The following is a 17353-nucleotide window of genomic DNA, read 5'->3' on the forward strand; positions in this document are numbered from 1 at the left end:
ATAGGGCACAATAGATCAATAGTACAAGTAAATGGACAGTTAACAGAACATACGAAAACATTAAAAAGGCAAATAACAAAATAGTACTTAAAAAATTATAGCCATAGTATGGAAAGTAATTTTTAAAGATGTAGAGGCTACAGCAGAAACTCTCCAGACTCTGGCCTAAGGCATGGCATGCAAGATAGCCCTGTGTTATTGCATAAATGAGTAAATTAGGAATAGCAAACAAATAAATGATCATTTCCCTTAGAAGTCTCCTCTCAGCTAAAAGTCCAAGTTTCTTCTTCTATATAAAATCCTTACAGACAATTTCCACACTGGCTAATTGTTTCTATATAACAGTACTAAATATAAACAGTCAATTACACATGACCCAAGAAATAAGAACTCAAATCATTGAGGAAAAAAAAAGTAAGCTTTTATAATTTTAAAAAAGGTATTAAAAGTTACCTAATAAGTCAATACAAAGTTGCAGCAAGGCGGTGAAAATAGAATTTGGCACTACCATTCTACTTCTTTTCTATACCACTTCTAGGAACTAATAGCTATGGATATGTTTTACTACTTACAGAAAAAAAGTTGGGAACGGTAGAAAACTGCTACATTCTTAATTCCAGGAATTTGCCAGGGAAAAATTCTACTCTCTCTCTCTCAGATATGTTCAGGACAAAAAAACCTGATATAAGGTTCTAGTAAATTGCTTTAACCTCTGATCTTGGTTTTAAAGAAACTAATTTTAGGGTTGCACATCAGAGTAGCTCTGGGTGAGTTTGTGGTAATTATCTAAAGTGCTACAAAGAATATACTGTGGGTTAAAAAAAAGAGAACTACTGAGGAATCTGTATATTCCTAAGAGCTTAACTGCTTTATACAAAAGAAACTGCTAAATCCTTTACACAAAGAAAGTACTTTTAAGCTTTTAACCTAGTATGCCATTTAACACATGCATCAGAAAAGGGTAACACTGACTGGAGTGATTAGTTCATAGGCTGGGAAGAGGACCTGTTCTGATACTGTCCAAATTCCTTATCTCTCAGTGGTAACAAATACTTAGGAAGAGAGACTTTTCCCCTAATCTAACCCATAAGCACACCAACACAAAGCTTAAAATAAAATAAAATTACCTCTGAGGCAAAGTTTACCAGAAGAGCTTAGTAAAAATACCAAAATAGCTGAACTTCAATCTGAGTGGGAAGAAAATAATCACAGGCTTGACAAACAACCTCTACTTATGACAAGGCTGTACCCTTTACTTTCTTACCTCATTCACCACTCACAAAAAGTTAGGAGCTATAATGACTACAAAATACAGCACAACTTCTCTACTTCCACATTCAGAGCTTGTGAGAGCAGATTTTCAGCACGTTTTAAATGTCCTTAATTTGAGCAGACTACTTTGCAGACCACAGCAATATAAATACTGTGTGCTTGTACCTTCATGACAAGGCATGTTCAACCTTAATAAATCCACAAAAACTACCCTTAAGTGGTAGTGTCTTAAACCACAATTTGTGTAAAAGCCTAATGTTAACATAAATTCACAGAGGGGGCAGTCTAAACGCAGGGAAACAGCCACTGCCTGCCCAGTTAACAGGACTCTTAAACAGCTGGGAATAATCATTCTTCTAAAAGGCACCTGGGTGGCTCAGTGGTTAGATGTCTGCCTTTGGCTCAGGTTGTGATCCTGGGGTCCTGGGATCGAGTCCTGCCACTCAGGTGAACTGGAGAAGCAGGAGAAGCTTGCTTCTCCCTCTGCCTATGTCTCTGCCTCTCTCTCTGTGTCTCTCATGAATAAATAAGTAAAAAATTTTTTAAAGGTGCCTAAATTAATTTGTTGTAATGATCAACTTATCAATACCTGGCATCTTGCAAGGTACCAGCAAATCCCCAAAACAGAAGACAGAATTTGAGCATTATTCGAGACACTAGTGACCACTTTAAAACAGAAACACAAACTACTGGCATTACAGAGTTTCACGTTCCCGTTAATTACCTGAACTAACTGAAAGCCATTACAGACTGGGCCCAACATTCCAGCCTGGGCCCTTGCTTTTCTGGGAGCTGCTTGCTTTCTTACTGGTATGAATTTCGGGGAACACTTCATATGGACCACGTCCATCTCCTGGGCAGAAAGGGGTGCCTCCACTTCCTCTTTAGATGCTAGGTTGGATTCTTCTGGATCATATGGTGTCAACAGTGTCACATTTTTTACTAAACTTGTGCTACCGCAATCTGCATCATTTCCCTCCAGACCTGTGAGAGAGAGGTGTAAAACCTCAGAAGAAACTTCCATCAGTTCCCCACTTGGTGCTGTGACTTGCGATCCTCCTGGTCCATATGTTTTTCCTCCTCCAGTGTTAGAAATACACTGGCTTTCTCCATCTCCCAGTGTATTTAATGGATCACACTTAATGGTGCTCTCTTTCAAATCATTCTGCAGGCAATTTTCACTACGGCTTTCCCCTTGACCATTTACACATTTTATTTCCTCTAGAGGAGGAACATCATGTAAAATCATTTTGAAATTTTCATCAGGGTGGGCACTCCTACATGAAAGCAAAGGGATTTTCTGTTCACTAATGGAATAAACGGAAAAAAACGGTCTGTATTGCTCTGCTATATGAATATCTTCAGCAGAAGACAAGCTTCTAATTCTTGACTGGTCTCCAATTAAAATGCCCTGTTTTTCTTCCCTCTCTGCTGGAGGGCTACATAAACCAGAGTCATCCTCCTCCGACGTTAGAGAATTAGTACCCCATCTGCACTTGCTGGCCTTGGTAACAGCATCTGACATATCAGTAGGTTCAACAAAAGAGCTTTCACTTTTGTTTGCATAATCCATAAAATTGGCTGGGACAAACATTCGCCATGACCGTCTATGTTCTTTCTTTTCTGCATGGGATTTGGCTTTGGGTAATCCTGTGGTTCGAATGATATCACTGTTTAGCTTGAGTGCATCAAAGATCATCTTTTCATCTAGTTTGTTAGCTTCACGACCTCTCAGCTCAAATACACTGGAAGAAGCAAGGGCACCGTTAGAGCATAAAGAGCTAACATCCAGTGTTCTGTGACTGTAGGGTAAAGTCCGATCTGTAAAATGCCTGGAAGACAGGCTGCCCTTTGAACCAGAGTCTATCTGTTCGTTTAGTCTAACAGTATCATAGATTGACCGCTGTGGGACATAACAGTCTTCGATATTTAGGTCCTCTTCTTCTTCACCTTTCCCCACACATGGGGGATTCTGACGTAAACAGTCCGGTCTGCTGAGTGGCTTCCCCATTTTCTAAATAGTTAAAACAAATATTGCAGCTCTTGACACAGAAAATAAGAAATAAGGTAAAGCATACTTTCGAAAAAGTATACTTCTGATCAGAGCTATGAAGTGTCCTCAGCATAAAGACATATGCTCAAATAATACAGGTCGTGATAGATGAGGTGTTTAAGGTATCATCATCAGTGTGTCACTCTAAATGCAACTAGCCTTTTACCTGGTTTTTAAAATGAGTCTAAAAAATAAAGTGCATCAAGAACACAGAACAGAATCTCCTTCCTCCTGCCCTTCCCCCCCACTCCCTCAAGGTCCCTATCACACACTCCAAAACACAGAAAAGGAAAAAACAAAAACAACCAAACCAAAACAAACACACACTTAACAGTGGCTCAAACAGTCAAAACATTCCGTTGTCAGTCCATTTCCCTTTTTAGTCTAATTTTGCATCTGAGATTTCCAGGTTAACATTTCCAAATGAGCAAGCATTTTTAACAGGCTGAACGTTAGTATCGGCAGAACTCTTGTTTAACTGTAATCCACTTAACGATGGCTTGCACAACTCCATCTCCTTTATAAATAAACCATGCTTCAGAAACTTAAAAGACAAACACAGTGACCACGTATTGTTCAGATCAAGGCACAAAATAAATCTTCAGAGCAAAATAAGTTGTCTAATGCTGTTAAGAAAGTTAGTATCTTCTTTTACTTTTTTTGGGTGCAGCTATAAATAATCTTGATTCGAAAGGCAGTTTTTCTTCCCATATTAAGCTTCTTTGAGGCTACCCAAAGGGGGGGAAAAAAACACTTTTGGACAGCCAAGCCAGGATAATCCAGCAACCGTTTAAGGTAAACAGAAATCACGGTGTACTATAAACTCCCCTTAAAAAAAAAAAAAAAAAAAAAAAGCCATTTCCAGAGTCTTATCTGATCTTCCTTAAGGCTTATTCCACCTGAGGAAACTGCAGCAGAGAAGAGCTCCGGGTTTCCTCTAAGGCACAAGCAGCGCAATTCACATTCAGCTGAAAACCGAGACTACGCTAGCCTTTGAGACTGACCCACTGTGGCCGCGGGGTGGCTTTCATTTCAGCTATAGCTGGAGAGAGGCAGAGGTGGCCGGTGGGGGGGGGGGGGGGGGGGCGGGGACCCTGCGCTGTCCCCAGCTCCTCGGGGCAGTGCGGTCCCCGCAGGCATCCTCCCGCGCCCGCGCCCGCGCCCGCGCCCCCAGCGCCGCCCTCTCTCCCCGGGCGACCCGGCTCCGCTCCCGCGCCGCCCGCCCGCCCGCCCGCCCGAGCAGCGCTACCGCTCGGCTGCTTCGCCCGCCCGCGACTTCACTTCGCCGTCATCCTTTCTTGGACTCCCGGCCCCTCGCGGGAGCAGGCGAGCGGCTTCAGGGGGAGGTACCGAGAGGCCGGGAGGCTGCCGCGCAACAGCTTGGCGGTGACATCAGCGCGCATCAGACCCAGCGCTGGGACGGGGAGGGGACGGGCGGCTCGGCTTCAGAGGTCCCCCGAAATCCCACCAACTACGTGGTTCAAAATGGGGAGGGATCCGAAGGGCTTGCGGCGGCGGAACTTGACACCAAGCGATCGCTGAAGCAATCCTTTGGCCGACGCCCCGCCACCGTGCTCATTTGAATATTAAATGGGGGGGGTGGGGGGGAACCACACAGGTCCCTATCCTTCAGCTGAAACCACACCCTCACAGGCTGCAGTTGCAGACTCCGCTTCAGTAGCATTTGCGATGCAAAGTGCGGATCACTTTGAGTCCAGTGTTGAGTCCTTCCTTTTTAAAAACCCAAGTTCAAGTCTAACTGTTCTCCAGAGTAAATTATTCCTGTGGGCCCAGCCCTGAGCACTGCTGACATGAGTATCAGTAGTTACTAACACACAAGTCCCCCGGAGCTTAATGCAAGGCCCAGGCAAAAATAAGTGCAGCCAGGCACTCTGGATATTTAATAAACAAAATCACATCCGCAGATTGTTATCTCCTGGACGCTCTTTCAAAACACTGTTTGAAAATACATTCAGCAAGACAAACCTTAACCATTGTGAGAAAAATTAAGTTTTATTTAAATAAATAAAATCCATCCATTCTTTATTTTACAAAATAAGCAACACTACCATTGTAGCAGATAGAGTTATAAGTAAAGGCAGATTATTTTTCTCAATCTCGCAAAATAATAATCATTTGAACAGAAATAAGACTGTGCTGACCTGAGTTGAAGGCAGTTCTAGTAAAAAAAAAAAAAAAATTAACAACCTTACATACTTTCTCTGATAATTTTGCAGAAAAGATGTGGCAGGGAACTTTTGCACTTTTAATGAGAAAATATTATTCCAAAATTATTTTTATAGACAAGAACTGAATTAAAAAAAAAACTATCTCCAACCAGAACTCTATAGGTAATAACACACCCATTCAACAATTATTTGATGCAATTCAGTATATTAAGTAGGGAAAAGAAAAATACATATATATAGCTATCTATAAAGAAAAATATTTGTAAAAAAATACCTATCATAGGCAGGAAGTAAAATATTTCAACAAGCACTTGATCCTATGGTACTGAGCAGAGTGTCTGCTCTAAGGTGCTAATAATAAGGAAAAAGTGCACACAGTTACTATGTTTGAACAGTAGACTGGGCACTAGGCTGAGGATCGTGAGGGACCAAGGGTTTTACTCACAACTGCCCCTATCCTGATATGTAAGACTGGAAAGCTACTTATTCATGGCAATATTAATATTCAAGTTTCCATGAAATGTGGATGAGTACCTTTGATCCTCATAGAACTTTTCATAAGAATGGCCCAAATTCACCTTAGACTGTAACTTTGAATCATCATCACAAAATTGTTTTGGCTTTATGTAAAGCTAAGAAAAACAATGTGTAATCTTCACATTTGAGGTGGATAGTCTATTTTTAGACTTTAGACTTTAAACTACATATATAATTCATTCATAAATTCAAGCATTCATCAAAAACTGCTCACTATCTACCAAACACCATAGTAAGCACTGGTAAAACACTGGTGCACAGAGATTCAGCACCACTGTCCTTATATAACTTACAGTACAGTAGAGAATATGGATGAAGAAAGGGCACAATATATAGCTTGAAAGTAAGGAGTGCTATGGAAAAGTGCCCTTTGGTGGTTATGTTTGAATATAACCCGTTTATTCAATAATGGAATACCTATTTTTTTAAACTAATTTCAACTACTTCTACAAATTATAATCCTAATAATTTGATTCAAGTTAAATGTGAACTATTAATATTATACTGGTATTTATGACAACTATATACATACACATATTTGTGTATGCATATCTATCTATCATCTATCTATCTATCTATCTATCTATCTATCTATCTATCTATCTATATCTTTGTTACTTAAAATCACTTTCGGTGTCTCAGTCGGTTAAGCACCCCACTCTTTGATTTCAGCTCAGGTCACGGTCTCAGGGTTGTGAGATCAAGCCCAGCGTGGAGCCTGCTTAAGATTCTCTGTCCCTCTGCCACTCCCCACCCCCCAATCACACTCCAAAGGTGTATCTACATTTAGAGCAGAATTAGACTGGTTTATCTTTCCCTCCCAAATTTGACTTATACAGCTACTTTAAATATTATAGTCTCTAACGTTAATAAAATTAAGATACCTTAAACTGTTAAATATTATCATATATAGACCTCTTACATTTTCATAATACACAATAAAATGAGCAAAGTTTTTCTGAAAAATAGTCAACACTATTATTTCATATCTACAGAAATCGTAATGTTAAATGTTCCCAAAATGTAACTTTAGGTTCCCTACTAGATGTTCTTTAGCTAAAGTATTTTCTAAAGGCAGATGATTTTGGAAAAGTACACAAATTCTAACTGTATAATAAACAAAAATAGTACCATTTTTCATTTTTATATTTCTAAAGTGAAATTAAATATTTGAAAAGTAAAGTTCCTGAAAAATCTTACCACTAAGTGCAACAATCCATTTCATAGAAAAGCTAAAGACTGATTTTATCAACTGAAACATGGAGTTTTTAGGGCTGAAAGATTGGTAATATTAAGAAATTCAATGTGCAATAAGTAGCAAATGTGTGAGTAAATATAATCTTATCCATGAAAACTGACAAAAGTATTTTCCTGGCCCAACAGCTAGCTACTGAAATCTGGATCAGAAGCCAGACAAGAGATACATGGTTTGTTGGCCTTTTTTTTTTTGGCTGTGATACAAAAATAAGCCTTAGGAACAACAATTTCTGTTCTTTCTAAAACAGATATACCATTAGATAATGAAAAATTTAAGAATCTCATGTTTTTAAGTTTGCAAACTAATAAACATCTTCACATAAATAACTAGAGAATTTTCAAAGATATTTATCAGATGAATATGCAATAGCTATTTGTTTTAATAAAAATAGCTTATATTTAAAAGAAAGTAGAATATGAGGCCCCACCACAAAAGCAAACAACTTCAGAAACACTTAACAGACTTACTGTCTCATCTTGATGGGAATTTATCTTGATGTGAATGTTAATAGTTTTAATAGGCCCTTGCTATTTTTCCTGTAAGTTACTACAATACTATTTTTTCCTCTATTTTCAATACAGTTTTCAGATGGCAGTGGATAAAAAAATACTCTATGTAACAGAAAATGATTCTATATATAATATTGCTAATTTAAATATATGCCCACGTGCATATGCAATTTCTAAAAGTTAACTTTTTTTCCCAAAGAAGCCATCCAGCAAGCAAAAACCAATGCACCTGTTAATGATCCCACTCAATTTCCTTCAGAAAACCAAAAACCGAACAAAACCTGAAAACATTTTTCATTCTAAAACACTACTAAAAGAAATTAACTATTCTTTAGATTAAGGCAATTAAAGTTAAGTGAGCAACATAGTATGTGAGCAGACATTTTCTCAGGGTATGCTGGTTCCTGGACGGCTCCAAAAGCTTTTCAGCTAACTTTACCTCTCTGAGACAATACTTAATGAAGACTACAGACCTAGGCAACTATTTAAAAAACATTTAGAGGTCAAATTTTCTTATCAAGAAGCCAATGTATAATTTCGTAACCACAAAACAAATTCTCTCACACACACAGACACACCCACACCTTTAAGCAACTTTCCACATTAATAAATTATGTAGATCACCTTTTACCTAAGGGAGGACTATGATAATGACAGTAGATGCTATAGTTCGGCACTTCTGGGAGATCTCTTTAAAACAGTGATATAGTTTTATCCCATTAACAACAAAGCAACCAAACAAACAAACAAACCTCCTTGTATAAAATCATAAAATCTCTGGTTAAAACTGCCCTCAGAACAACTTACTTTAATTCCCAAACTTAAAGCAATAGAAGAAAGGACCATGCAGCATAAAGACTGAAAGTATTAGTTAGCAAAAGCAGAAAGGGAACCCACATTGCCAAGTTCCCTTTAGATGGCCCTTTCAGAGTAGTATATCCTTGTGTTTTATGTGGGAAAGATGGCACCTATGTATTCTGCTAGTTTTTGTGAGTGATCAGCTCCAGCATTTTGTACCATAGTGTGGTGGTCTCTGCTTGGGTGGAACTTCTTTACTGACCATCATGTATGATAGTCTTTCTTCTTAAAATCTTAAATGTCACATTGATGTACCTGATTAAATGATGTGACCTTCCTGTAAGGCCCATGCATTGAGTCATGGTTTCTATAGTGAAAATATATTCGTTAAAAAAAAAAAAAAAGAGGAAGATACCATACAACTGCCTTACTAATATAGTCACAATAACAGAAATCTAGTCAAGTAAGATTTTTTCCCCTAAGAAAAATCTCTTGGACAACAGCTTTACTTAATCTCTTCTTGTTCCCAACAAAAATGTGTAATAATTCACCATGGACATCCATATAACAATATGGGCACACTTAAAATCCACTATGTTAAAGCATTCATTGAACAAATTAATTTTATCCATAAAAAATATGATGACATCATAGACATCATTGTTTTAGGATCCTTTCACAAATATCTTAGGAAGGTATTTGGACAGTGATTGATTTCAGCCATACTATTTACAAATAGGGCTCCCATTGCCTAGTTTGTGTAGCCTCATGATAGCTCACTTATTATTCAGATGAAGATTCCTGGGTTAAACAATGCCTTCACCTGGACCAGAGAACATGCTTTGATAAGACATGAGGTAGGTGTTCTGGTCTTTGTCTATGGTTTTGACTTGGCTTAAAAATTCTCTGCTTCATATAATGCTGTTTCAATTTTGAAAATAAAAAGAAATCAGTTTAGAGAGACTTTATACTGGCGATATGTTCATTTGTGGGGACAAACTGAATTACAATTTGAGGCAGCAACAGAATAGCCAGAAATAAACAGTAAGCAGGTTCTGAGGTAAGACTTTTTATGATGGCCTAGATAGAGGTGCGAAGGACATATATTCAGCTAGGATGTGACTGTATATGTTCGTTAAAACATCAAATGTCTTTGATCTTCACTGAAATTAAATCAATTCAATATGGTGACAATGATTACTTCGTGATGATCAGAAGATCTGACTGGCTGTTGATGACATCACAGGAACTGCTGGGACATGTTCCTTGTATATAGTTGGTTACATGTGTCTTTGATAAATAAAAATGTGGAAATATTAATATTACTTAATAATGTAGTTTAGATTTGAAGATAATCTTAAGATAGTAATCTTTAACAGGAGGTAGGGTTAGAGGGAACACCAAAGGCAATTTTTTTCTTTTCTGCCTAGGAATTTATGACAATGTGCATAGAATTTAACATAATATAGACAAGTATAAGTAGAAAAATGATACTTTAAGTTATCAACAGTAATAGAAAACACCTCATGCTTCATACATTTTAGCCTAGTGACTGATATCTAGAAGTCAGAAAACATATGGTAAACAGAACTCACACAATCAAAATACTTTAAAAACTTTAAGCTAACACAGAAGGTAATACTAAATCTATTTTCAAAAACTTGGAATAGCTTTCATGGACAGTGAATTAGGACATTTGGTTCAGAATAGCATTTGTTTTTAATCATTATGTTTGGGTTGGTATTTTAAGTATGAATTAATTTTGAACTTTCAAGGATATTAACTGCTATTTCTTAAGTTAATTTTTAGAAAAAAATGGAAGCAGAAAAATGTCTTACCTAATTCAAATAATCCATTATACTCCCTGAGCATATAAGGTACCCCCTACTGAGTGGGTAATAGCTACTAAGTTTCAGTCCTACTCTAAATTTTGTTTCATGAAAAATTAAGATTTCATCTGTCATATTAGGTTAAACTAAAGCTACCAGATAAGAGTCATGTCAAACTGGATTACATTTTGAAGTCTATAATAAAAATAGATCCAGTACTCCAGTGCTCCTTCTTTTTTATTTTTAGGAACTATAAAAATAACTATTTTTAGCAGACTATTAGTTTTTCACTCAATATAGATTATTCTACTTTAAATTCTTTAAAATCCTCCTAAAATTCTGTGTTCAAAATAATGTTCAACAAAAACCAAACTGAGATCTGACTTGCACACAAATTGATTTACCACTTGAATCAAGAAAGATCGAATGACTTAGACAATGAAATGGTTAGTTCTATGTCAGCAGCAGAGGTGGTGGTAGTGAGCACCATCACTATCAGCATTACAGCATCTACACACCAGTTTCTAGGGAAATTCCACACACATTTATGTCATTTTTCTCAGAGCAGCCAGTTTTATAGAACACTTTCATTAAGTGGGTATTGCTAATGTTTTGGATTGAAATGAACAATTTAGCTACTTAGGCCACCCAAATTTGGCTACGGCAAAGAGGTTTTAAAATTTCTCAGACAAAATATTAGTGCATCACGATGAATCAAGTTGACACGAAACACTGTATTATTTCTGCCAAAACATGCAAGCTGTGACACTTACTACCTGTGTAACTTTGGGCAAGTCACCAGAGGAAGAACCTCTGGCTCTCAGCTTCTTTATACTAAGATAAGGGTAATAACAGCAACCCTGTCTCTGGACTGTTAACAGGATTACAGACAGAGTTTAGAGAAACGCTTGACACATACTAAGCCCTCGATAAATATTAGTTGTTATAACTGCTTTTTTTTTTGGACATACACACACACAAATAAATAGAATTAGTGACTGTGTATGCTGCCATCTTTATTTATCATAATTACATTCTTGTTATTTTTTTCCCTCTGTCCTGAAATACATTAAATGCAGATGATTTGTCCACTTGGAAATTTTTATTTTAGTCACTGGGTCTCAAGACACTGAAGTTGTGTCAAGATGTTCTTTATTACTAAATTTCATTAAAATCAATCAACTCCTTGCAAAGTAATCAGAAAAGAGACAACACAGCATGCTAAGTGGTTTATTTTAGAAAAAATGACCACTTTATTTCTCTTCACAATCAAATAAAACAATCACTGTAACCATTAATGGTAATGATGCTTTAGTGCTTTTGGGTTGCAAAACACTTTCAATGCAATGGTGAAAGAGCTCCTCCTACCTTGCTTTTTCTTACTTTCAAAAGAACTCTCCATATAGAGAGACACATTTTTCTTTTTTTTTCTTTTTTTTTTTTTTTTTTGATAACTATATTTTTCATGCCTGGAACACAAAGAGGGAAGCACCTACAAGCAGCAGCACTAATATTATTACTTTTGCCCATTTTTCTTACAAGTGGTTCAAGTAGGAGAAATGAAGTCCTTCTCTTTTTCTTCTACACAAATTCACAGAAAATCCAGAGAAATGATCATGTTTCACAAAAGCACTGAACATGCTTCAATTTCACCAGGAAGAAGGCCACCTGATTACTGTCATTTAGGCATTCAAATTTTGCCAGGGTTCTACAGAAAACTCCAGAGACTCATTCATCAAGCTCTCCCAAATCTCTCCCAAATCTCAGTTCCCCTGCCATGGAACTTTGTTTTTCTAATAGTGAATTCTCTCATGTGAAATCTCAATTTTGCAAACTGGCAACAGGAAAGTTTGATAGGCTAATCAAGGAAGTAAAGTCTACAATATGGTAGCTTTCATGAAAACTAATGAAGGGAAACTTCCCTAAACTGGGGGTGGGAAGTTCAAGAGGGGGAGCTCTCAAAATCTCACAGGTGGAGGCTATCTATTTTACTGCTGTGCAGACAAGAGGAAGACAGGCCTACCTTTTCCTCCGTAACCCCTCCAGCAGTCCAGTTGATGAGAGGCTGTCACAACTCAGCCAGTGAGAAGCCACCATCCTTTCAAATTCCAGTTTACTCTGATGGACATTTTGTTTCTAATAGCCTTCTCAACTTCTAGCTTTCCTCCACAAAAGAATGTTTTTCTCCTTTATTTTCCAGACTTGCCTATGGTTTTGCCCTAGCTTGCTTGTCCCATGCTGCAATTCTCTGCTAGTCTCAAATAAACCTATCCTTTGCTGGTAAAACAACTGGCAGTTTTACTTTTTTTTTTTAATGATAGTCACACACAGAGAGAGAGAGAGAGAGAGAGGCAGAGACATAGGCAGAGGGAGAAGCAGGCTCCATGCACCGGGAGCCCGACGTGGGATTCAATCCCGGGTCTCCAGGATCGCGCCCTGGGCCAAAGGCAGGCGCTAAACCACTGCGCCACCCAGGGATCCCCAGTTTAATTCTTAAGGTGGGTGAACAGTTCTTTCACCTTCAAAAATCACTATCTATACAGAATCACAGGTTTTTGAGCCCTGAAAGAACTGGGCCTTAAAGGTATTTTATAAACAGCAAATAATCATAATCATAATAAGAAAAAGAAGTGATTTTTCAAAATTTAGTCACCTTAATAATATTATTAAAGAGGTCAAATCCAGTGACACTGAACGTGGCCCACCATTCTTATTTAATGTTCCATTTATTAAGCAACACTCAATGCTATCAAGTGACAGGCATTTCTTGGCACTGAGGAGCTTGTAGTCCAATCAAAAATAATATATTCCTAATCCTCTGGAGCATGAGCCCAAGATCTTTGCTTTATAAAACCAGGATTACAACACTGAACTCCTCTCTGCCTTTAAAAATATGAACTTTTGGAAGAAAAAGTTTACAAAAGAAATTAAATTAAAAATGATAAGAAAACTAGAAAAAATAAAAGAGCAGGAAAAGACTATAATTCACCACTTAAACAAAATGCTGGGAGACAAATATGAAGAGAACAAGCTTTTTGTTATAGATTGGCCTCTGCAGCAAAGTTCAAAACATGGCTCTGCTCACTCCAGATGTCAGTTGTGAATGACATCAGGAACAGACCCTACAATGTTAGTTTCAGGCTCATCTAAACTTTTCTAGCACCCTTTGAGTCTTGATATTATCTCAGGTCTTATCCCACCAGGGTCCAAATCCTCAGGAGGCTTGGAAATCCCCACATGCATGGATATTACCCCCATATATGCTCATTTCAGCTCAAACACTGTATGACAGCCCTACTAGAAGGTTCTACAAAATAGGCAATCTTCTTTCTGTACCAATTATAAATTTCTTTTAATAAAAAATTAAAAAAATTATTCTCCTAATAGAAATAAAAATACAAAATAAAAATTTTCTTAAAAAAAACAGTAAAAATAAAGAATTCCCTACCTTGAACACATTAAGCTGTTGGTTAATTGTCTCTGTTTCCATACCAACAGGGCCTTGAGACTCTTCATGTTCTTCAGCCTTCTGAAGCAGAGTAGAAAATTCCTTCAGTTTGCTGTAGAATTCTTCAAGACGTTCAATTGTCCCTTCCACCTGCTCTTCTCGGGCTTGTGCTCGGTCCAGTAACTTGTTGCACTGTTTGCTTAAAGCTTCTAAGTCCCTTTTGATTCCAATGAGATCTGGTGAGGTCTCTTCCATGGCCAGCATCATCTTGCAGGTTTTATTAGCATTGTCATTGCTTGCTATTAGGGCTTCCAGTTTCTTCAGAAAGGCTTTAATAGCCTCCTTCTGCTTTTGCAATGTTTCTACATCTCTCCCCACTGGGGCCATGCTATCTAGTTCATCATCAAACTCTGCAAACTGAGAAAACATTTCTCGGATGGTATTCTGGAAATGCCCAATGCCCTGCAGTTTGGTTTCCAAGAATGAACACCTTTCATCAACCTGCTGACTCAGTGCACTATGTTCCTGAACTAAGGATTCTGATTGTAATAAAACATCAGAGGTTCCCTTTGAGTCTGAGGCTTCTACCACAAGGTCCTGGGCAAGTCCTTTGACCAAATCTACCTGATGCTTCAAAGTCTGAAGTCCCTTCTGCTGGGTCTGCAACACGCTCAGGTACTTGTTACTATAGGCCTGGGGTCCTAAGGAGTCATGGACATCCAGCTGTTCCTTTGTACACTGAAGCTGCCTTTTAGCTTCTTTAGAAACTTCTTGAAATTCTTTAAACTTCTGGGCCATGTTCTCCAGAGAGAATTTCTTACTGTGAAGTTGTTCAGTGACCATGTCTATCTTCTGGATCAGTGATTTATTCTCATCTGTAATCACCTCTTTATCTACCTCACAGACACTGAGCAAGCTATTGGCTGCATTATTAAGCAGTTCTACCATTCCCAAGTGTTGGTTCATTTCCTTCTGCAGAGACTTTAACCTGGCAGTAGAATTCTCTGTTTCAGTGGGATCCAAGCAAAATTTTATTTCCTCCAGGTTATTTTGACATTTGTCTATCCATGGCCGGAGGGTCTCTACATGTTCTTTATACTTGAGGGCTTTTTCCAGTGAATCTTTTACTTTGTCTTCTCGTTCTTTCACCTGCTTATTAAATCCATCCCAACTGGTTTTAATTGTGTTAAGTTGTGACTGTAAGGCTGCCTTCTCAGACCCTTGTGTTTTTAATAAGAGATTTTCACCTTCCGCAATGGTTTTTTCATAGATACTAGACTGAGCAGACAACATTTTACTGAAGTCCTTCTGGTCTTTAAGCAATGACTCCAAGACATCAAGTTTGGCTGATATTGGCGGAGAACTATTTTGCTCTTCTTTCTTTGTATCCAGCCAAACCTGAAAATCTCGGGACATTTGCTGAAATTGGTGAGAGCTCGCACAGGCTGATTGGAGGTGCTGAACATGATTCTCTAAAAATGAAATCACAGACATGTTTATTTTACATCAAAATGTAGTCCAGTCTATGAAAAGCCAAGAGAAGAACCACCAAATAAATGTACGGAATGGTCTAAAAGGAAGATGCCTCTTCTGCTTGTGTGGTTTTTCCATATCACAAAGGCACCATGTGGCACACGGGAACTGCATGGGTTAGGGTTCTGGTTCAGCCTCTCGAGAGCTATTAGACCCTGGACAAATGATGAAACCTCTAAGTCTCATCTCCCCAACTCTAAGTTGGCAAAATTGATAGAAGCTGTTCTGGCAATTAAATGATAGAATATGTAAGGTTCTTAGCTCAATGCCTGGCACATAAAAGTGGTCATAACAAGTAATCATCATCATTATCATAAAGAGCTAATATTATCAATATCCCGTCAAAATAAAGGGGTAGGACCGAAATGGTTAGTGCTATGATCAATAAATAAACCCAATCAATTAGTAAAATATAAACTATTTGCTAATTGCAAGGCACTTAAGGTTACTTTTCAAACAGAACAAATGTAGCAGCCAAATGTGCTCTTCTTTGGCAGGCCCGTCTAATAGGCTCACTACTCACTACTGCCACCTCTGACACCTACTGGGACGTCTGTGCCAGAATCAGGGCCACAGCAGGTGAGAGAAGAACACAGTGCCAAGTGCTTCTCTTTCACACATTTCTCTAGAAAAGCTTTCTGTGACAGAATGAAACAAAGTAACTACAGATGAGTAATGGGCAGCCTTTTTAATAACCGTATTCACCTGTTTTTCTGGTGCAATGAAACTGTCACATGGCAAGAACATAAATTTACATCTTTTAAAAACCAGCTTGAAATACCTGAAATTTCAATGGGCCTTGGTTTTGCCAACTATTTGTGCAGCACTGCCCTACTGCTGCATCTACACATGGACACAGAACTACTCTCTGTGCTCAGGAGAGTGGCCCCTCCTTCATCTACACTTTCAAGGAGCACAGATTCTCTTCAGGATCCTAGATTCCTGGCAGAGGCCTGGAAAGAGGTACTACATGATCTCCATTTCCAGGAAATACATGCATTAAAAGAGGACAGACAAACCTGCTTTTTGTTCAATATCCTTAAATGATTTCAAGATGCCTTCTAGTTGCCTACTAAGTTCTGCTTTCAAGTAATCTTCCTTAACCAGTGCTGACAAATCCTCACAGAGGGCCTGGGCCACTTTTATCTGCTTCATTTCCTGCTCTAGTTCCTGCTTCAGTTTTTGGGCTGCTTCCAACTGCTGGTTCATAGCATCAGGGTGTGTGCTCACAGCCACACTAATGCTGACTTTATTATCCAAGTCACTCAGTTTATCAGAAAGGCTTCTCAGCAGGCTTTGATACTGTGTGCTTTTAACAATGGCTTGGTCAATCCAGTCACATCTGTCACTCAATTGTCCTGTTAGGCTGTCCCACTTTTGGGTCACAGCTGCCAATTGCTCTTTCACAATCCCATGGAAAGAAGGGTGTTCACCAGGTTTGCTCAAAATGCCCTGACCAGCTGCTGTTAGCTGTTCATACTGAGTTTTCCGAGTATCAAATTCTTGCAGCAGAATCTAAGGCAAAGAGATAACGAGGGTAAATAAACACACAAGTTATTGGATAATTAATTCTTTAAAACAGAGCTCTAAGTTTCTAAACAGACAGAAATGGTATTTATCTATCTAGTTTTTATTTTTGTTTTTAAGTTCCTGTTTTCCTAGTTTTTATTTCAAAGGCAGGGCAACAATCTTAAATTAATCTTAAGAGCGATGGTGCTTCGAAGAGATAAGATTTTGTCTAAAATCACATCCCTTAAGGGGGAAAAAAGAGGAAAGTAAATATGGAAGTCTGGGCAGAATGAACAACTGATGTACACAACGGGAAGCACTACTGCTGGACAAGTTCATACCACACAAACATCAAATTTTTATTTTTCCACTTGTAGTTTTCTCTTTGTAGACTATTTTAAATGTTCTATATTTTATA

The 17353-nt window shown here is 38.1% G+C and overlaps 1 protein-coding gene across 30 annotated transcripts in view; it reads right to left on the reverse strand.

Annotated features, from left to right (window-relative positions):
• Positions 1-17353, reverse strand: part of DST (dystonin) — a 480962-nt gene that overhangs the window by 75854 nt on the left and 387755 nt on the right. For all 30 annotated transcript variants that reach the window (XM_025419112.2, XM_025419100.3, XM_049092202.1 and 27 more), the window contains 2 exons: positions 16446-16941; positions 13894-15365 (listed from right to left, as the gene is read on the reverse strand). In XM_025419112.2, the coding sequence (XP_025274897.1) occupies positions 13894-15365; positions 16446-16941 (1968 nt within the window). The remainder of the gene's footprint in view (positions 1-13893; positions 15366-16445; positions 16942-17353) is intronic.

The sequence above is a fragment of the Canis lupus genome, chromosome 12 (genome assembly GCF_003254725.2).
Source record: "Canis lupus dingo isolate Sandy chromosome 12, ASM325472v2, whole genome shotgun sequence".
NCBI lineage: Eukaryota > Metazoa > Chordata > Mammalia > Carnivora > Canidae > Canis > Canis lupus.